At 27.1% G+C, this 23,010-nt stretch overlaps 1 protein-coding gene across 1 annotated transcript; it reads right to left on the bottom strand.

Moving 5' to 3' along the window:
- Positions 1 to 307: 307 nt before the first annotated feature.
- LOC135928116 (guanidinoacetate N-methyltransferase-like) lies at positions 308 to 13,560 on the bottom strand. Its single transcript, XM_065464470.1, has 5 exons — positions 13,230 to 13,560; positions 12,860 to 13,123; positions 5,043 to 5,258; positions 2,307 to 2,512; positions 308 to 1,236 (listed from the first exon to the last, which is right to left on the bottom strand). Exons 1-5 carry the CDS (start codon positions 13,393 to 13,395, stop codon positions 1,099 to 1,101), a joined length of 990 nt encoding a protein of 329 aa, XP_065320542.1. The 5' UTR covers positions 13,396 to 13,560; the 3' UTR covers positions 308 to 1,098.
- Positions 13,561 to 23,010: the final 9,450 nt, after the last annotated feature.

The following is a 23,010-nucleotide window of genomic DNA, read 5'->3' as shown; positions in this document are numbered from 1 at the left end:
TAATTGTATTTTTGATATTTTAGGATATAGCCTTAAATAAAGAAAATTATAAACCCTTACCCCTCACCTCGTCGAAGATCTATAAATATTCTCTCGCAATTTTAAAGGAGCGCAGAATTTATTTTCCATGGGCTACCCTGATAAATCATCGCTATACTTTCGTTTATAAAGGTGCAATTGTTAATATACAAATTTATTGTTAAAAAAATGTTAATCATTTTCTATATTTAATTTAAACAATTTTTTTTTAAAAAATGTTAAATGTTTAAAAATTACTAAATTTCTGGGTCAAAATATATGAGATAGATTTATTGTATTTAAGTTTTATTTGTAATCTATATGTGTGATGATTAATATAAATCTATTTTTTTAAAAAAAATGATTAAATATGAAATGAAATATTATTTTTAACGATATATATATATAATATAAAAAAAAATATTATTTACAATTCGTTTTGTATAACGATATACCTACACCTATAATATAATAAATTTTGTGTGATAAGAAAAAAAAGACACTTAAAAATTTAATTATGCGCAGGTTTAGTTGGTGACTACTAAAAATAAAAATGTCGAGAATAATAGTTTTTCTTTTATATTTATAATAACAATCTTAATATAATCATTATTAGTAGAACTTAGGATATGCCAATGAATGCACCAATGAATATTTTTTTTAAAGAGAATAATATAAAGAAATCAATAGAAGTCACTTAACAGATTGCTATTGCATAAAATAAAATTTATAAAACTACAATTTTTTTTTAAAAAAAACTAAAAAAATATTTAAATTTTTTATTAAGTAATTTAAAATAAAATTCATGTATATATTATAAAAAGTATATATGTATAAATAAACACAGTTTTTTGAACTAAATATTGAAGAAAAAAAACAGATTTTGCAAACTAATATATAAAGTTCTTATATTAAATTTGTAACTTCAATATAATAATATATATATAATAAAATAATATTTCATAAGGGAAAAGGATGGTAAACTAGGAAAAAATATAACACGATGATTAATTTTACAAACAAGTAAATAAACTGAATGTAAACTATGAATATGAAATGGGGTTAAGAAATCTTTACATTTTATTTGGTCAGCTTAACTAGCATGACTTGTTCGTGGGAATAGTATTTGCATCCCTCGGGGACTGACACGTCTTCGAGTTCTATTTCTATGTTTTCGGGAGAAAACCCTATCTTTTTCAGTTTTTCTACTTGGGACGTCTAGAAGTTGGGGAAGATAATGTTATAATATTTGAGGAATAAAATTTTAAAAATATAAATTTGTATTTTTTTTAAAAATGTTTAAAAAGTTTGATTAGTGTTGTTAAATGGCTCGATTTGAGCCGATTTTTAAAAACGGCTAACTCAATATTTTATCCAGAAAAATATTACGCAAGCCTAACGACTATGCCCATAGATACCACAAACATTTGGACATTTATTAGTGAAATTTCGAGGCTTATGAAATATTTTTCTAGCTAAAATATTGAGTTAGCCGTATTTAAAAATCGGCCTAAATTGAGCCGTCTAACAACACTACGTTTGATAATAATCCGTTTCTGTAATTTAAAAGACGTCGGGTAATAACTATTCTAGTGGGGCATATAAAGAGATGATCGTTCCTAACCCTTAATATTGTGTATCGTCGTCTGAATATTATAGTGTCCTATATCTACATTTTTTTATTTTTACTGAACAACACTATAGTACTCAGCCAAAGACGATATGTCGTGGAGTTTTAGAAACTTCGAGATTTTTCAATTTTTTTTTTAAAAAAAACTTCAATCAATTAGCGTGCCTTTATAAAAAAATTTTTTTTTTATATTAAGATTTTGCAGGAATATTGTTTCATTTCAACCATCATATTCTTATATCATTTATCGGGTTTTCCAGGTTTATCGAGCAGGTAAACCAGATCCCCCCACGATCCCTTTTTTACGGTCCTGCGCATCGCTATTTGTAAGGCACATTATTCTCATGTAACAGGTGTAACTTTCATCCTTATTGTGATAGAATAATACCCACCTAGTGAATCAGACAATTTCGGCATGCTGAAATTCAGCGGGTAAAGTTCCTTACAAGCTGGAACAGAGATTCGGGCATTTTTAATTTTTTTTCAAAAAAAAAAGAACGGGTGGGGCAAGATAAAGTTTTAAAAATATCTCTTACCCTGCATTCACAGTTAGCGCGAATTTGTATATTACGCAGCGAAATTCGCGCTAACTCTGGATTCCATTATTTTTCTTCTTCTCTTAATTATATTTTTAAAGTCATTTATTTTTCTTTTTTACCTCAAACATCTTCATAACGTTGTTTTGATATACATCGTTTTTCAGATGGTCTCCCCAGGAACGGATATTGCAGTAAGACATACGACCGCCTTTTTTAAGTATCCTGTACCCCATTTTGGAAATGAAATCGAAATGAGACTCGTTTGAATCGTCGTTACCGGATTTATTGGGCGTGATTATGTATGGATGAGAGTAGTATAATACGCCTTGTTTTAAAAAAAATTTAAAATAAAATAAGGAAAATTTAGTTTTCAAATACGGTCACCGGGTTTGGGATTCTACCCGGCACCGGTAGAAAATCAGAATTCGGAATATCTTTTGAGATTAAAAAAACGTACAAAAATGTCGATTTTAAAATATTCACATAGGTATATCCGGATCTAGATCTCTTGTCAACTGTAAAATATAATTGAGAATAATCTTTTATTTTGTAAAGGCAATAAATATATATTTTTTTTAAATGGATATAGACCATTATAATATAAACGAAATCGAACCAGAGCAAATACCGGTTCGAATAAAAATTACGGTTCTACCGGGTCGATTACCTTTAAAAACCTGTTTCCAACCTGAGTTAAAGATACAATTTAAGCTAATTTACATAAATTTTGTCTAAAATGGATTTTTTTGCGATTTTTCTGCATAAAAAAATCTTCAATTTCTGTGATCTCCAAAAAAAAATTGGTCAAAATTTTGGAGAAAAAATCTTTTTTTTTTCAAACTCTGATTTAAAATATTGACTATATATAATATTATACAAATAGTTATTTAAATTATTTTCCTTGAAAATACAATTAAGCCGTAATTTTTATGAATCTTTTAAGTCAAATTATATATATATAATATAAAGAAAAAGAAGAGAGAGGGAATAGTTGAGAAAACTTCTATTATGCTGATTAGGGTAGCTGGCTCTAGAGATCTGCAGGCCCGAGGCCTAATTCTATTTAAAATAGTTGGGTTCGGGCTGGGCCGGGCCTAATATTTAAAAAAAAAATTCGGGCCGGATCGGGTCGGATTTTGAAATTTTTTTAAAATATATCTAAATTTATCAATTTTATATTGAATTTTTTAGGTAAAATAAAAATATCTTATTTTATTTATTGAAACTAAACGTCATATAACAAACATGTCTTGAGTAATTATAAAAATTAATTTCTATATTTAAATAAATTCAAGCCGAGCCGGGTCGGTAAATTTTTTTAAAAAAATTTCGGATTCCTGCCGGGCTGGCAAAACTTTTTTAAAAAAAAATTACGGGCCAGGCTTGAAAAATTAGGCCCGATGCACATCACCCAGCTGGCACCATCAATTAGTAATATGCAAGATTACCTCAACATGAAAAGTGATATTAATCGATCAAAGTTTGATTGATAAAATATTATTTAGAACAGTTCAGGTATAACATTTACAGACTCTGAGATTCAAGTGACAAATTTTAAAAGGATTCGGGATTCGCTAAATAATAATGTCCAATAGAGGTTAATCCCAAAATCATTAAAGAACGTTTATTAATAGTATATGTATATATAATAGAATTAAATGGGCCAGTCATGAAATCTATAAAAAAAAAGTACGCATAAAGACCATATGGTTAATAATAATAAAAAAGATAAACAAATTTCATTCTAGATATAGATATGCTCCATTTTCAATTTTTCTTAAAATAATAATAATAAAATTATGTGCCTTAATAATAAGGATTATTATATTAGAACCGGGATGACTATTTATCATTTTGGAATTTGGGATAAGGATCAAAAATCAAATATGATTCCATTTTAGTTTATTTTATAGGTAAGAACCAATAAGATTCACCATTCAAAATTAATAATAGATAGATTAAATTTTCTATCTAATAAAAATAGTGTAATCGTTTTTTAAACTTAGATAAATTAGATATTTATTATATTATAACGATTTTTTTATAAGGGCTTTGATGTGTAATGTTTTAGAGAGTTTATTTATATTTCCGCTTGAAATGGAATAAAAAAAAAGATCAATATTTATTTTCGAAATTTTTCGAGTAAAATCTTTATAAACATTCAATTAACCAAATTCTCTTTTTCTTTCTTTGGCACAAAAAAATAAGAAATAGACAAGGTAACGGACAAGAAATAAATCCCGGGAACATTTAAAAGATGAGAACACTTCCATACCAATTTTGTAGCTGAATTTTAAAAAAATATTAATAATTATTTTTCTTAAGTCGGATAAATCATTCCTTGATAAGGACCGAAAAAAAAAATAGTTGAATAATCTTACTTTTGATTAAAATATCGCAATTTTTTTTAAAAAACAAACACTTTCATATCCCTTTTCCTTCAGTAATATTGGGGTTGCCTTTCATATCCCTTTTCCTTCAGTAATATTGGGGTTGCCAATAAAGGTTTTAATTATTTTTTATGTCTAGAAATTAAAATTTGATATGTGTTCTGAATTTCCACACGTAAATAGGACTTCATTTAGGCATTTTTACCATATGAAACCTCGAGTTTGCTATAAAAATAAAATAGCCTAGTATTCATTTTTTACTTTCTTAGAAGAAAAAAGTAGGATCCTTTTTTAGTTCTATTAGAAATGAAAGAGAACATTTTTACAACGATTCCCATTATAAGGACGCCTTACTACTAGTTAGCTAATTAAACGATTTTAGAGAAAGTATAATGAATTCTTATAATCGAAACATATCAATATATTATAAATATCTTAATTTATTTAAATAAATAAATTGAAAACCGTCAAATTCGTTTTCTCCGTATTCTTTTATCTTATCCTGCCAAGCCCCCTTGTAACAAGTAACGATATCGGGATACTCCGCTTCCACCCGCTCTTTGAGGTACTCGAATAACTGTTCGTCCTCTTCGATAATGTATATATGGCTGACATTTCCTTGAATAGCTATGGTTGATGCACCTATCCCGGTCCCATATCCTACGATCAAAATTTTGCCGCCTATTTTTTTTTGTTTGGGTAAATAAATAATTTAAAATTTTATATAAATATTTATGAGAAATGATATAATATAAGTAATCATTCAAATACTCGTTAGCCAAAAAAAAAAATTTATATCTCCGAGAAATATTATGTAATATTTATACAACTCCTCCAGGTAAAAAAATATAGTCATTAAAATAGCAACGCTCTTGACACCTGCCATTAAGGTAAATAATATAATTATTAAATAATTTTTTTAAATTTTTTAACGTCTGCAGATTTTATTTTAATGTAATAAACGAAATATGATATTTACAATGATCTTACCAGCCGCCCGTCCTTACTTAAATAAAACATGCATATGTTATATTCAAAATGTTACATAAATAGTAAATTTTGATATGGTAAAAAAAACAATTTATGGCTTCTAGGAGGAGCTCTGCATCGAGCTTTTTCCAGGTCCGGTCGGTTTGACCCGATCTAACTATTCCTCGAGGATCCGATTCTTATTCGAAAAATTTAACCCTCAAAATTTAAAGAAAAATATTGGACTGATAGAAAATATGGCCCGGTCCGACCCGACCGAAAAAATGTCTGACCATCTTGACCGATTCGAATTTTGTCAAATATGGGCGGCAGGGCGCTCATTTGAAGGAGTCCGCAAATTACCAACGTATTATAGTGGGAACAAATTGAGTGCTTTAAACGCTGCGTTGCAAGCGCCAATAATGCCTTTCAAATGGCCTCGTGCAAATTGGTAAAATTACCGTTTGGCGTTAGCGGCCATTTTAAAAAACGCAAACAAGTTTGCTTTTTCTATACCTTTTTTATTCTTCGTTTTGTAATATTATATAAAATGTAATATAAATAAACTTACTTAAATCCTTAAAAAGGAACATTTAAAAATTAAAGAAACAAGAAGGCAGACGATAATATAATTTTCAAAGACATTTCCTTTTTTTTTAAAAAAAAATTATTTAAAAATTTGAATCGACAGATATATACAAACATAGATAACAATATATCAATATAAAATAAAATATTTTAGGGAAATCCTTAATTTGGGACTTCACATGCTTATCTTCTTTCCCAAAAAATTTAAATTCTAATCCGGTTAATATAGCCGAGGAAATAAAAACAATGTAATATTCCAAATTCACAAATTATATTTTTACACCAATCGTTATCTCTTCCCTATGCCAAGCGGAACTTTAAAATTCTTAAAAAATATAGGCGATGAGATAAGAGCCCTTACATCAGAACCAAAAGAATTCTATTTTTTAAAACAAAACCTACAAATAACTATTTTAAAATATAACTATTCATGTTTTTTGGGAACTTGTAGTCCCACCTCCGTTTTTATAAAATAATGTTTTATTTTATTTTATATCGACGGATATTAACAAAAAGACAACCTCAATTTAAACAAGGGAAGAAGCGTTACGTTTTTTTTTAATTTAAAAATTACGGCAAAACGTAAACGCTCAATTTATGCGCACTATTATGCGGACAATGGTCAGAATGGAAATATTTTAAATATAATACAAGATTTAGAGGGCCCTCTAAAAGTGTAACTTTCAAAAAAAAAAGGATTTTGACCCCTTTAAGTTGGTCCTCCTTGCCGTCAAATCCCTAATAGTAAATCACATCAATATTTCTATGTTGACCAAAAAAAAAATCTTGTATGCTCACCTTATTAAGGAAGGTTTATTATTATTATTGATTTTGAATAATTTAATTTGATCTTATTAAAAAAAAATTTTTATCCTAGAGGAATTAAAAATATATAATTATTATTTACTAAAATCAGCGATATATTTATTTTTATTTCGCTTTAAAATAAAAAAATTAGTAAAATTGGATAAATATTTATTTTTAGTCTAAATTTTTTTTTCCTAGCCTGGCTGATCCACTTCTTTAAAAGGCTTTTAATGTTAAAATATAGGAAATTGACTTTGAAGGAAGCGTTTTGAATCGCAGCCAGGACGGCCTCTAATATAGCTTACAAATTTAAGTGCTTTAAATAATGTATGGTAAACGTGTAATTTTGTTCCTTATTTTTTTTTAGAAAATGCTACTTCAATTTAAGCAATTCTAGGGAAAAGGTAACGCTATAAACGCTTCTGTGCCTTTTATAAGCACTATAAACCCATAAAAACTTTATATATGAGATATTTTATCTAATAGGTCTGTAGATCTATAAGTCGAAAGGGTGCAGTTGTCAAAAAGCCCGTTTTGGGTCGATTTTTAAAAATGGCCCGATTACGGTTATAACAATGACATAAATAATACCTAGACTGACGATGCATTCATAATAATGCATTTGAAAGTGTCGTTGAATGCCAATCAGCCGGACCCGCCATTTTGGTAACCCATATGGTAATTATTCTCATGTTAAAAAACTACTTTTAAATTGATAACTTGCTTCCTTATTGTCTCGTCTCGATGATCAGGCAAAATTGAAAATAAGAATAGAAAATAATTAATGGGGAAAATGATTTGATTTTAGGCTTGTGTCCAAACCAAAGTTTCAAAACTATCGCAAATCTTAATTTTATGAAAAATCGTATGTTAAATTTTTGAGATTTATAAAATTTTCTAGAATTATGTTTTGGGTTTTAAACATGATTTTATTTTTATATTTTAAAATAGCTTATTTATTTATTTTTTATTAATGTTTCGAAAATTTGTGAATTTAAATCTTTTTGATATTTTAGACACAGACTTAAATATAAAAATATTATATGCAAAATAACATTATACATATATTTTTTAAAAAAATGGAAATTTTAATCAGCTATGATTTTATATGAATAAATATTTCTAAAAAAATGGATTATATTTTTATTCTATTTATGTTATTTTTTCAAAACTAAATTGAAAGTAAGTATAAAGTTATTGCAAGTAGCAGATTAAGAATTAAAATGACAAATATAAATTTTAAGATGTATTTTTTTTAACGTTTTCGGTTCTTTTTTTTTTGTCGCGAATACATTCAGGGAGAAAAGGCTAACATCTTAGACATAATTTCAAAATATTATTATATAATTGAATATAGAATTAAATTCCCAATCAAAAAATGCTTATATGTTTTTCTTCTTCAAGTTTCCGAAATATATATTTTTTTTATAGCAAAAACATTCGAGGAGGGCTAACATCATAAACGTAATTTCAAATATTATTATATTTTCGAACTAGCTGGTGTTGTTAAACGGTTCGATTTGAGCCATTAAAAACGGCTAACTAAACGTTTTATTAAAAAAAATATTACGTTAGCCTAAAGATTTTGCTCATAGATGACACAAAGGTTTGGACATCTATTAGCGAAATTTCGAAGCTTAGGCAATATTTTTTTTGACTAAAATATTGAGTAGCCACTTTTAAAAATCGGCATAAATCGACTACATTGAACTCCGAATTAAATTTCAAAAGAGTAGTTAATGGGGTAAATAAATTATGAAAAACCCTCATCTAACAATAATAACTTAATTTGGCTTAAAATTATAAATAAAAAGGTTTAAAAAAAAATTGCAGGCAAAAAAGTTAATTAGCCCATCATTCTCGACGTGTTAGCTACTAGTACTATTTAATTAGCTATCATAATACTATTAAAGAATATAATGTTTGACCATTAATATTCTTCAACATTTTGTCCATAGCTTTTTACAATTTAACTCTTGACACTTCCTATGCAAAAATGTATTTAAATTAAATTAAATGTTGTATTGAAATTATCAAACTTACATCCCTCAAATTAGAAAATATTCGTATTTATATCGATCCTATATATTATAGGGTATATTTACTGACGTTTTCCTATTCCTATAAAATAGGGTATATTTTAAAAATATCAAATGAATAATATATATGATTTTAGGGTTGAAGAATTTATCTTAAGATCTTAAATCAAATGGTTTTTGCACTGGCCGTTACATAAATTATGGCATTTGTGACAACAGAAATTGTGAATTTAAAATTATCCTACACAATTCAAATAAAATTATATTGCATTTATATGCATTTAAAAATAATTAAATAATATCTATAATTCGGCCATAATCGTGGTGTTAAAACTATAATCCTATTGTATTAGTATTTGTTATTATATAGAATGTTTCATTGATTACATGCCTATTTTCGCCAATTTCTGTTTTAATTCGTTGAAATTTATTTCATACATTTTTCCCAATTCTAAATATTGTAGTAATAATATTCGAAGAAAAATATATCACTCCTATTCCACAATCTGTATATACAGTTTTCGAATAAAAATAGATCACGTGTGAGAATAATATTTTCGACCAATAAAAATGGAGTTGGACTTGTATTTTTATTAATTAACTCTTTTTAAAGTCGTTTTGAGACAATTTCTAGAGTTTGGATATAATAATTGTTCATTTCTATCTAAAGAAACATAATATTCAATTTGATATGGGGTTCCCCTATAATTTTCTTAAGCGTCTAGAGAGGTGTCAGAAAATTTGATGGATTGTTATGGACATTACATACTTTATTTAATCAGGGTAACTAATTCCTGCATAATATAAATAAAATTTATGAGAGAAAATATTTATATATGCCATAATTATTTGGAATATAATAAAACTATGTAAAAAGGAACAATTTGAAATTAGAATAGAATGTTTTTTTAACCATATAATTCAATGACACCTCAGAATAATAGATGTTGGTCGATGAATTATATCAATTTTACCAACGAATTCATTGCTAATAATGGATAAAGCTACTATTCATCGAGTGAGGTATAATTAGTGGAAATTAACCGAATATTATACTTTTTACCACTCTAATTCGCCATAATTAAAACCAATCGAAAATGTTTGCGAAGTTCTTAAAAATTAATACCGTTCAAAATTATCCGAAACCAATTAACCGAATAGAAAGTATATTGTTACTGCTACGCATATTTTTGGCAGTTATTTTATATATAATTTTTCAAATTTTTATTCTCACACCACAAAATTTGTTGAAAATGGAATTCGATGCATTCCTTTAAATGATTGAATTTATAATTGATTTGTAATGCATAATATTTTATATACTTACAATAAATGAACAGCAAATGGTTTTATTTTATTTTTATGTCCTCGAATTGACCATTAAAAAAAAATCTAAACAAATAAGAACGAACTGAAAACCCTAAATTCGAATTTTTCATTATGTTTATTAAGAAATTAATCTAAATTTCATATCCTAATTTCCAATCTTTAGATAACTAAAAGTAAAATTAAAATATTTGAATAATACTTTTAAATTTTTGAAAAAATTATAAAACATTTTCCCACTTTAAACCTATGTCCCAAAACATAAGAAAAACTATATTAGAACTAGTGTTGTTAAACGGCTCGTTTTGAGCCGATTTTTAAAATAACTCATATTTTAGCCAGAAAAATATTGCCAAGCCTCGAGATTTCGCCAATAGATGCCCAAACCTTTGTTCCTTCTGCAAACAAAATCTTCAGGCTTGCGTAATAGTGTTCTGGGTGAAATATTGAGTTGGCAGTTTTTAAAATTCGGCTCATAACGAGCCATTTAACAACACTAATGCGAACGTTTTCACATTTTTTTAAAAAAAAATTTTCCATAAACTTTTGACGTTATTCTTCATTTTAACCTTTTTAAAACTTTTAAATTATTAATAAAAATTTTTTTTATATCAAAATGTTTTTTTATACAAATAATTACGGGAAAGTTTATTTAACCATATAAAGAATGTCATTTTACATTATGGAAATATTTCAACAGAATCATATTATATTACTGGTAATTGGTCATGACATCATTTAAAAAAAAAATTATCTAAATAATTCTATTTGAAGTTTATTAATAACTTCATTGATATCATATCATATCATATAAACTTAATGTTGGTTTTTTTTTTAAAAAAAAACTAATATTTATTTCTTTTTAACCCTCACCCCTCCCAATACCCGCCCCTTATCCACCATTGTTATTACCTTTCAATCTGACAAAATATCATACAATTTTTTTTTTAAACAGGTAATAAAAACTTATTTAAATATTCACTAGTCCGTGTCCCAAATCAATAAAAAGAAATAAATAAATGGTGAAAAAGGGAAGGATTCATAATTATAAAAATTTGTATTTATTTTTTATATTTTTCATAATGAATGATGGGTGAGGCGATTGTGCAAATAATGATAATATTTTATTATATTAGGTTAGTGTTTTCTTTCTTTCTTTTCATTAACAACAAACACAAAAAATAGATAGAAATGGAATCTTGTATAAAAATGTAATTAGTTTATAAAAGGTAAAAAAAAAAATTGAATAATTAATTAATTAATTTGTCATTTATATCTTACCTTTAAAATAAAAAGTTTATTTTACGCTTAAATATTAATTTTTTTTATATATATTATATATTATAATAATTTTTAAAAATAAATAAGTGAATTGTGTGATAATTTAAAAAATATAAGTATACCAAGGTATGGGATTAGATTTTGTGATGTTTATTTTTTTAAAAAAATGTCGATAATTAACGTCAACTTATCAATTTTTTTTTAATTTATAATTTTCTGTCGGTAATAGGGCGTTGTTAAATTCCATATTTTAGCCAGAAAAATATTGCCTAACCCTGAATTCAAATGTTAGCGCGAATATCGCGGCGTAGAATACAAAAATGCAGTGTATTTTGTATAATTCGTGAGGAGTAAGACTATATTTCGCGAATACATGACCAAATATTTGTGCCATTTACCGAACAAAAATCTTCAGGCTTGCGTAATATTTTTTCCAACAACCCTAGGATAATTGTTTGATGATTTATTTACTGTTCGAAATATGTTGATGAATATCTTTAAGTATAAATAATAAGGTTACGGCTACACCACCAGAGCAATTCGAGTTATAGCGCATGTTTATAAAAGATTAAGAACAAGAAATCTCCCATTAACAAAAAAAAGAACTTCAAAAATGTCAATCGAAATTATCGTCTGGTTATTTCTCGTTGTATTAATTTTGAAGAATTTCCATATTTTAAAAGTGTAAGGTATTATAGTATCTTTTTTATGTACCTTTTCTTTAATATTTGAAGATAAAACATTAAACCATTCGAAAGCTTAAATTTGGCATTATAGCCTGCTTAAAATGAAAATGCTAAGATTAAAATATTCTTATCAATATCCTGCCAAGTCTTATTTATAAATATAAAATCAATTAATAATGAAGAACAATTTCACGCTTCTTGTTTTAAAAAGAAAAATAAACAAATTAAAGATTCACAAATCAGGGGGACAAATAGACAAAAAAATATATAAATTAACGTCAAAGATTATCGATTTTATCTTGTTAGCATGTATGTTATTAGTAAGCTTTTTTTTAAAGCGAAAAATCATTGCCAAATAAAATATTTTTGTATAGTAATGTAAAATATAAATTAAATATTATCGATAAATAAATGGATAATAACATTTAAATCACTAAACGCAAACATTTGCAGAAAAAGCAATAAGAAATGAAATGTAAAATTATTGCAAAAAACGAAATTTGGATATTAACATATTTACTCGTTTTCAAAAATTCCTTTTTATATGAATAATATTTATTTATTTGTATTTAATTTTATTATTTACCTTTCGCTCCTACAAATGATGCCATTTTTTCTACGTAAGTATCTTCCCATTTCAGTTCCTTAAATCTTTCCGGTAAATCTTCGATATCGTCTGCTTCGTCGCTATCTTTGTCGTGAACTCCTTCATTTTCGCCGGAAAAATCGCTGTCTTCTGGCTCTTCTTCCAGATAATCATGTTCCTCCACCTCGTATACCTGCTTACCTTCGATAGAATCTCCCGTATGTTCATCGTCGTAATCGTCTAAATGACGGTTATTTTCGTGGGCTGTTAAGTTTTATAAAAACCATATAATAAAAACATTATTCAAAATAAATATTATAAATAACGAAATTTTTAAATATTATAAGAAAGAAAGGTATATTAAACGTACCATTTTCGCCTTCGGGATGTTTCTTACTTTTTTTGTCAATTAATGTATCTTTATTATTCTTCAGATTTTCCGTTTCTTCGAATTGCCTTTTTCTAGTACTGGTGATATTTTCGCTATTATTTGTAGCGTCTCCATTAGAAAGATGTTGACCATTAGCAGACGACATTTTTTATAAGAAATTGTTGCTTTCGTTTTTTATAATGAATATTTTTGAGGTTTGGTAATTAAATTAAATTTAAATAATTGAAAGAAATTAATTAATTTATAAATAAACTTTAATTAGTATAAAAAGAAAAAATTCGAGATCACAAAATTTATAATATAAAAATGAGAGTTTAATAAAAATAAAATAAACAAAATGTTTTTATCTATTTAATTCTTATAAAAAAATTTAAAGCTGAATAACGATTATTTCGATATTTTACGTTCAAAATTCAAAATATCGATTTTATTATTATTTGTTTATCGTTAAATGAATTATTTATTATTATTTTTTTTACGCATTTGTAAAACACGTTTGTAGTAAAATATTTCGCGTAAATTTTATTATTCCTCGAAAAAAAAAAGATAAATTTATTTATAATATTTTTTGTATTATATAAATTTTTTTTTTAAAGTTGTTGGATAAAAATATTTAAGAATATTTAATTTACTAATGTAATCAATCTACACAATTATAATTAAATTTAAATGTCGATTTTATTGAATATTTTTTTTAAATATTTGAATATAGCACTTACATTAACGAATGGAGAAGGGGTAGGGGGTATGAATATTTTGTCTGTAAATTTTTTGAAAGAGGGGGTGGGGGTGGTAGGCATATGGAAATAGGGCAAACTGCTGTAAAAATTTATTAAAAACTTTTTTACAGATCTATTATAATATACAGCTAAACATCGACCAAACACATAATCATAGTTATTATTTTTCAAGTAAACTTATTTCTGGAACTTTACTTGTTATATTTTTATATGTAATTCAAAAGGGTTATACATTATATTCTATCAGCAAACTCCTATTCATGCCAAATAATATATTATAATAATAAATTCATCGCAAATGAAGGGAAGGTTTTTAATTTAATTCTTGTTATTTAACGATTATTTTTTGATAGTTGATAGTTGAGTTATAAGTTACTTTTTTTAAAAATGTATGAAGAGAATGCCATTATTAATAAAAACATGTTAAATAATAACAGGAGAATAGCCAGGAGAGGGGATTCTTGGGAAGTGGGGGTGGGGGGGGGGGGTAGGCATAGGTTTTTGAAAAGGATTGCCTTCAGTAAATATCCTGTCATGTGATTTATTTTAACAATTATAATTCAATTTTATAATATTTTTTAAAAAAATAATCGAAATAAAATTAAAGTTTTATGTAGCAATTAAAAATAAGATATATATTTATATATACAAGGAAAGAATATAACAAGGAGCCAATAATATATATAAAAAAAGACTGCTAAAACAATATCATATGGAACTGTGGATAGAAAATAGATAAGTTCTGCACATTTCTATTTATTTTGCTTCTATTAAAAATATTCATTTGAGTCGCCAGATATAGCTAATAATCTTTCCCTAGGAAATTATGTTATTTGAAGAGGAGTATTTATTTCGTTTAAGGTTTTCAGCCGAGGATTGGCAGTTCTCATAAGTGTTCTATCGGGAAATATATCTATGCAGATAAAGTCCAGTGGGGTTATCATTTCTCTCATAGGATAAGGGCTAATCTATTAGGTTTCGCCCTTATTGGAAGGCCCATAAATTGTGGAGAGCTTGGTTTTGTTGCAAGCGTAATCTCAGGCTCCGCCTACATTCCAAAAAAATAAAATATTATTGAGACGTATTTCACGTTTGAAAGGATATTTACTTTTCAAGGCATTGTCGATATTATATTTTTTTATTACTTTCCGGTATCTCCGCCGTTAAAATATCGGCAATGCTATATATGATCTGGAAGTGGTGTCGTTATAAGACAATTCGTGTGGAGTATTATAAAAACCCGATTATAAGGTTTAGAAAATACCTACATTTTCGTTTGAAATTATCTTAACTCATTAATATTTATATAATTAAATCGAGACTGTTTTCTTTGGAGGATTGTTGGTTCAACTTAGAAGTAGAAACATACTCCTGCAAATCGCAGTCTGCGGTGGATATACTGGACAGAACAGGAAGGGAAATTAGTTTAACAAATATATTTATAGTATATTAAATATAATTACATTTTTTAAATTTTAAAATGTTGTAAATTCGTTTATTATTAGAATCCATTGAAATTTTTTATGAAATGATGCATACTTAGAAGGGTAGCTTAAATAGTCGGAAAGATAAAGAAAAGTTTATTTTACAAAATATTCGTAAAATATTTATGTTTATACCAGGGAGCCGAAACGAATATTGGTTCAGGTTCGGCTCGTAATAAAAATCTCGGTTCAGGTTAATTTCCAAAAACCGGTTTGAAAACGGTTCAGGTTGGCGTTGTTATAAACATTTTTTTTGGTCATTTTTTATTAAGATAGGAGAAAATATTTTATTTATTGTCATAATTATAATAATATTAAAAAATACATATAATTGTGGATATATAGAAGAATTTTTTTTTTTAAAAAAAGGTTAAAAACAAAATATCCTATATGATTCGTGGATATAACAATTATTAATATGGTTCAAAATTTAAAGACGTTTCCTTTAGCTTTGATAAGGAGCTGAATCGGAACAATGCCTGCCAGTGCTTAGATATTTAATTTCCCAAATATTTTTAATTACATTATTGTGCACTCAAATTCTAATACAAACTTAGATTCATTGCCAAAACAACTATTGCCCATTCGGTAAATATTCAATCTTTAGATATATTTGAGAAATAGTTACGTTTCTTCTTTGGGATAACTGTCAATAGTGATTTTTTTTCTTAACCTAATGTCAAACTAATAAGTACAGTTATGGTATAAAATTTTTAAGAAAAAATTATATAAAATATAACCCAAATTATACTGCATTCTGTTGTAGATAGTGATAGATAAAATCTTCTTTTTTTTGTTGCATCACTCGATCTCTGAGTCAAACAAAACAAGATTTGAGTCGCTTTCTCTTATAATTTTATGAAAACTATCGTTATCTTTAGATGATGTCACCTTTGGAAGCCCTACAAGATCAATGTGTGTAGATACTATGAGATCTTTCAATTTATCAATACTGTCTCCTATTTTCTCTGCTTGCGTGAAGTATTATGATGGCTATTTATTCCTTTATTATGTGAATCAAGAATTTTCTTCTTGACAATCCGGTCAATTGGAATTCCACAGGGCATTTGAAATCAAAAATTCAAAAAATATTTTCCGGAAAAAATAATGTCGAACTTTGTTGTTACAGATCTTTAAAAAGCAGACGATCTTATCATCACTCTAAAATTAGTTTAGATCATTTAAAACAAATGACTAAAACACGAAATTCGAAAATGGCGTTATTAATTTAATCCTCAAAGTTAGTTATCCAAAATATAATGATTACATCATTAGAATCTTGAAGGAACTAACCATAAAACCATTTTTAAAATCATTTCCGTCAAAATATAACTACATTCAAAATTTTGCTTGCAAAGATTGGTAAAATAGACAAAAATGTCAAAAACAGGCGTTATTTTTGGTTTTGGGTAATTTTAAAATAATCTCCAATAACAACAACAATTTAAGTCAAAATAATATTATTGAATATTAATCGGTTACAAATTATATCAATATATTATAAATCGATCACTAATTTTACTCGATTTGGACGATTAATTACAGACTACAGAACAAAATATAAGCTTTGATGCGTTTCATTTATATAAAGTGATCTTCTACATAAGCCAGAAAGTAATAGGAGTTGGTTGATAATAGTATTATGTTTCTAAACATGGCTCTCATGAAAGAAACGGAAACTTTCAATCATGATTAAAATCACTATTTTTTTTATAAAAATGACGAATTCAATTAATATAAAGCAAAATAGTTTAATTGAAATATGGAAACTAATAGAATTAATAGTAAACAATAAACGAGATGAATGTGTTTCCTTATTTTTAACCCTGCATTCACAGTTGGAGCGAATCAGCGGTGAAGTACACAAAAATTAATGTACAATTATTTCTATCAATCATACACTGCTTATTGTTTAAATCACCGTTTAAGAATTACCGGTGTTCAATGCATTAAAAAATGTTACATTTGTTAATCACTGTAAAGTTTTTATTAACGCAGAATATGTTTTTATTCAGATTAACAAAAATCAAAAGGCACTGGATCAAATAGCGTCTGAATAGGGAATTCGTTTACTGATAATTGGAAGGTAACCTGAATGCACGACAGGTATCTAGCAATGTTAGTACTTCAGTTTCGAATAACTATGAGGCCCTATTTTTAAAATTCAGCAAATTTAGCGACTGCAAAAATTTAACAGGCTGACAGCCCTATTATTGGTGAATTGTTAGATCTCACTTTGATATATGATGTTTATTTGAAATCCAATCTCTCTTTAAAGTTTCCGACAGGAACTATCAGTTTACTTAAAGTTGAAAGAATCAATAAAGCGAACGATTCGTGTTCGAAAGTCATTTTAGGATATGCCTGCTAAGTTCTAAATATTTTTTTTCCTGAATGAATGATTTGTTTAATATTTTCTAAAGGAGATATGAAAATAGCTTAAGAAGTTAGGGAAATAAATAAATTTGGATTAGTAATATTGAAGGAAAACAGAAGGCACTCTAGTGTCAACAAAAATCAATTCATTATTGCTTTAATAGACAATATGCAAAATAGGTAAATGGATGCTAATTCCGATAATTCTACTAATTAAAATACTTCATACAATTTTATCATTTTAGCTAACTTTTACAGGACAGAATTATTTAGAAAAAGATAACTGGCCAAAAACTTTGGAAATACATTTATTTGAATTTATTTTATTTTGATATATTTTTTTATTTTTAGAATTGAAATAAAGCTATTTTTAATGTGAAAATAAAATAAACGCCTAAATTATTTTTTCGAATTTACGAAAGTTTAGTAATTTTTTTATATAGAGAAATTAAAAAAATTTAATAAATTTTTGATTTAAAGTTTATAAAGTTGTGAAATTTTTACGAAAAAATAAATAAGTAAGCAATATTAATTTATATTTCTCAAACTGTAATATGAAACGGGTAGTTTTATCAATCAAAATTGGAAGTATAAAACAATTTGAGGGGAAGTTATAAATTTCAAAATTTACATAAACTTTTAAAACTTTTTAATGGTCGGACAGGTTTTCATAATTTATTATAAAGTCGAAAGTTTTAAAAATTTTGATGTTTTTTAATATATATATTTAGGGTCCATTCCATAGTCTTATTATAATATTCAATAAATTTTAATTAAAAAAAAAATCGTTTAAGTTTAAAATAATCAAAACAACTTTTTTAAAAAAATACACAAAATTATATGAATTTAAAAAAAAAAATGATGGTAAAGATAAATGTCCCGGGAAAATATTCCCCCGAACTAGTGTTGTTAAACGGCTCATTTTGAGTCTATTTTGCTAACTCAATATTTTAGCCAGAAAAATATTGCCCAAGCCTAGAGATTTCAATAATATATGTCTAGATCTTTGTTCCTTAGGTGAGAAAAATCTTCATGCTTGCGTAATATTTTTCTGGATGAAATATTGAGTTAGCCGTTTTAACAACACTATCCCGAACATAAGAGGACAGGGACAAAGATAAATTTGATGTACTATGACCGTATTTGAATTAATCACTAAATATGAAAATATATAGTATTTCGGAGTTAAAACACAATCAAACTTTCTGTAATAATAAGGACATTAATTTATTTATTACCTATCATAATTCGTTATTACTTTAATTCTTTATTTTTGCATTTATAAAATTTCCTTATTGGTATCTAATTTTATCATTTCACCTAAATACACAAAATTATTCCAAGGATTTATATTATTATTAAATAAATAATTATTTTATTAGTTTTTTTTTAAAAAAAATATATTAAAAAACACAAAAGTTAAAAAAATAAATTGAGAGATGAAGGCTGAATGTTGCCATATCGCAGGCGATTCGAATCTATCCCTTCTAGCCAGCTCTAACAATCAATTTTCCGTAGACGTCTTGAAGACTTTAATAGGAAATGAGAAGGAGGAAAAAAATATAATAATGTCACCTTTCAATGCTTCTCAGAGCCTTTCAATGCTTCTGTTAGGATCTAAAGCCAAAACTTTCACTCAGTTAGCGCAAACTTTGCATTACGATAAAATTTTGAAGGACACCTCTTTGTTAACTCCAAAAAACCAGGAAACGCTTCATGAGACCATTAAAGAAATGAACGAAGTTTTGACCAAACTCTCCAAGCATGTTACACTAGACTTTGGGAATGGTTTATATCCCGATGATCTGTTTCCATTAGATTCTCATTATTTGGAAGTCATTAAGGGAATGTACAAGGCCAAAATTCGGAACCTAAATTTTATGAAAGATCCAAGTAACGCGGAAAAGATTATAAATGAAGATACTGCGCAAGCTACAAAAGGTAGAATACAAAATTTATTGCCGCCTAATAGCTTGGATAAGTATACTCGTTTAGTCTTGACCAGTACGATTTATTTCAAAGGAGATTGGAAAGATAAATTTGATCCTAGGTATATTACAAAAAATAAATGAATATTTTTAATATTTAATACGTGTAAGTCTGCCCCAAAGCGGACCGTATATATTTTTAAAAAAATTGGGGCCAGGCTGGGCCGGGCCAGGCATTAAAATGAGATAAAACCTTAAGGCCATTAACCATCGTAGGCTCATTCCAAAACGAATCGAATAGAAAAAGATGATTATAATAATCTGATTATATAATAATATGCGATCAAGTTATAAGCTAAATTAAAATGCTTATTTGGCTAAAGCAAATTTTTGAGACAAAGAGGTTTACTTATTTGTTTCCTATATCTGAAGTGAATCTGTTTTTTTAATTGTCAGAAAATGAATTCCAACTTCGAAAATCTTTTTACAAGAGACTGTTATATAAATATATATATACTTTCAGTTTGATAGGTTATCAATAGAAATGGAAAATAATTATTTTTAAGAAAAGTACATATAAATCAAAATATTCTAATAATGTAATTTGAATAAAACAAATCACCTGAATAATTTATCGAATATTTCATTTGTATTGAACAATTCAAATTATCCGTATTCATTGCTATTTGATTTCGTCTTTGATTATACCCACCAGTTGCTTAGTTGGTTAATTTTTTTCTAATTTCTCTTTATTTTTTTGCTAAAGGAAAAGACTCTAGCAGGGCCAAGATTAAGAGTTATATAATATAGAATAAAATATCATTATTTAACATTTGAAAAAAATAAAATAAAGTTTGACGCAAAAAATGGCCTTTATGAGTGACGACGGTCACGCGCATGATATACCCATGATGCAAGGCGTTAAGAAGGCTAATTACTGCAAAATTGCTTTTTCCGAACATGACGGTGTTGGATACGAAGTGAAGGTATTGAGGTTAGATTACGTAGACGAAAAATTGGCCATGTTTTTCGTGTTACCACCGCAAAACGGTTTGAGCCAATTTATCAAAGACTTAACTCCGGAAAGGTTGAACCGAATAGTTACAGATTTGCGTTTGGAAAAAGAGATCCGGGTGACTATTCCCGTATTCAAGATCGAGTACGAGACAAAACTCAAAGATACCATACAGGCATTAGGATCGGTTGATATATTTGGGTATTTTCTATTTATTTTCATATGATATCCATTTTCTTTTAAAAAAAATTATCTTAAGAAGAAAGCACAATGTAATTTAGCCAAATAATGGATCTATCTCAATTATATTTTAACATTTTTATTGTGGATATATATAAGAATGTGGTATATTGAAGAGGAAAAATTCGTTTAGTACCTAGTCGATGTTATATGAAACATAAATATTTTTTTTCAAGTTAGTGATTAAAATTTAAATATTATGAACCTTTTAACAGAAACAACGCAGATCTCTCCGGTATTACAAGTGCTTCGAAAGGAGATATAGAGCAAAAATTGTATTTGAGCCAGGTTTACCAAAAAGCATTTATAGAGGTCAACGAAGAAGGATGCGAAGCGGCAGCCGCTACTGGAGCCGTGATCGCTCTGCGAGCTATGCTAATACCTAAAGAGTTTACTGCTAGCAGACCTTTCCTGTATTTTATAATGGATATGGTTAATAGCTGCATACTTTTTATAGGAACATTCGTCATACCTAGATCGGATTAGGAGAGAGATAAAAAAACAGATACTGAGAGAGATAAAAAAACAGATACTTTTGTATTTTATTTATTTATGTATATATCTATATATCTATATAACCTTCATTACAAATTGTATATTATAATGTATTATTATGACCATTTCTTATTATAATGATATATATAATATTTCATAATTTAAAAGGGTAACATAATGATTTAAGGCTGTTAGAAATACATGATGACTAGATAAGATAAAGGATAATATTTTATTAAATTAAAATAAAGAATTACATTGCGATATATATATGATATTGATCATCGGGCCTAATTTTTAAAGGCCGGCCCAGCCAGAACCTCAAATTCCGAATTCATTTAAATATTATAGAAATCATTTATATAATTACTCAAAATAATAAGATATATGTTATATGGCGTCTAGTTTCTAAAAATAAAATCAATTTTTATTTTACATAAAATATTCAACATATAAATTTAGATATATTTAAATAAAAAATTCTGGGCCCGACCTGACCCGACCCGAATTTTTTAAAAAAATATTAGACCCAACCTACCCGGATCGGGTATAATTTTATTAAATTATTAATTTAATAATTCAAGGCGATTGGTTGGTAATTTTAATTGCGAGACACGTGGGTATAGTATAGTATGGATATTATTGATCGAATAAATAGAAATTAGAACCCGAATAAGGTCAAAATCTCAAATCCATTTTATATTATGGAAATAAAATTATTTTTTTGCCTCTTGAGTGGTAATAAGGGGTTGAAAGTGGGGAGTGATGTTCCCCACAGTAGCAAAGAATAAGGTTTGTTCAAAAGAACTCACCTGTTAACTTACAGTTTGTGCCCTATTATAGCGCTAATTTAGCTAGTATGATATAACATTGATGCAGAGGGAGGTCACTAAAGCTTTTGAAAATTTTTTCTACAAAAAAAAAGCATTTTATACCAGTTCTGGCCCTACCTTCAGCCTGGTTAGAAGAACGTATTTTGGCCAATAAGGTGAAGGGGAGTCTTATCAAGAAGTAATAGATATGTTCGAAAAAGAATATTCATATGCTCACTTATATAAAAATGAAATATTTGTTAAAAAAAAATACCGCTAATTTAGAGAGCGGCATGATTCATGTTGTTAAACGGCTTGATTTGAGCCGATTCTTAAAAACGGCTAACTCAATATTTTAACCAGAAAAATATTGTCTAAGCTTCGAGATTTGGCAAATAAATGTCCAAACCTTTGTATCAACTATGAGCAAAATCTTTAGGCTTACATAATATTTTTCTGAATAAAACATTAAGTTAGCCGTTCTTAAAAAAGGGCCCAAATCGAGCCGTTTAACAACACGATATGACATTTTTATTTTAGCGGATGGATACACAAACCAAATAGAGTGTGGTTGAGTTCTTCACTCTTGAACAATAGATGTGATAAGGAACACTTTTCCTGCTACAATTTCTCTACTCAGAACGAATGTAGAATAATTATTATAATGTAA

Source organism: Gordionus sp. m RMFG-2023, chromosome 4 (assembly GCF_954871325.1).
Source record: "Gordionus sp. m RMFG-2023 chromosome 4, tfGorSpeb1-WG-v2, whole genome shotgun sequence".
Lineage (NCBI taxonomy): Eukaryota > Metazoa > Nematomorpha > Gordioida > Chordodea > Parachordodidae > Gordionus > Gordionus sp. m RMFG-2023.
The sequence above is the reverse complement of the archived record's forward strand: the minus strand, read 5'-3'. Positions and strand labels throughout refer to the sequence as shown.

What these genes read in the sequence shown, in the direction of transcription:
- LOC135928116 (XM_065464470.1), bottom strand. Translation starts at nt 13,395, where the DNA reads ATGTCGTCTGCTAATGGTCAACATCTTTCTAATGGAGACGCTACAAAT. An exon ending in ACATCCCGAAGGCGAAAATG is followed by an intron (nt 13,124 to 13,229) that starts GTACGTTTAATA and finishes AAAACTTAACAG; the next exon opens with CCCACGAAAATAACCGTCAT. An exon ending in ATCATTTGTAGGAGCGAAAG is followed by an intron (nt 5,259 to 12,859) that starts GTAAATAATAAA and finishes AAAAAAAAATAG; the next exon opens with GCGGCAAAATTTTGATCGTA.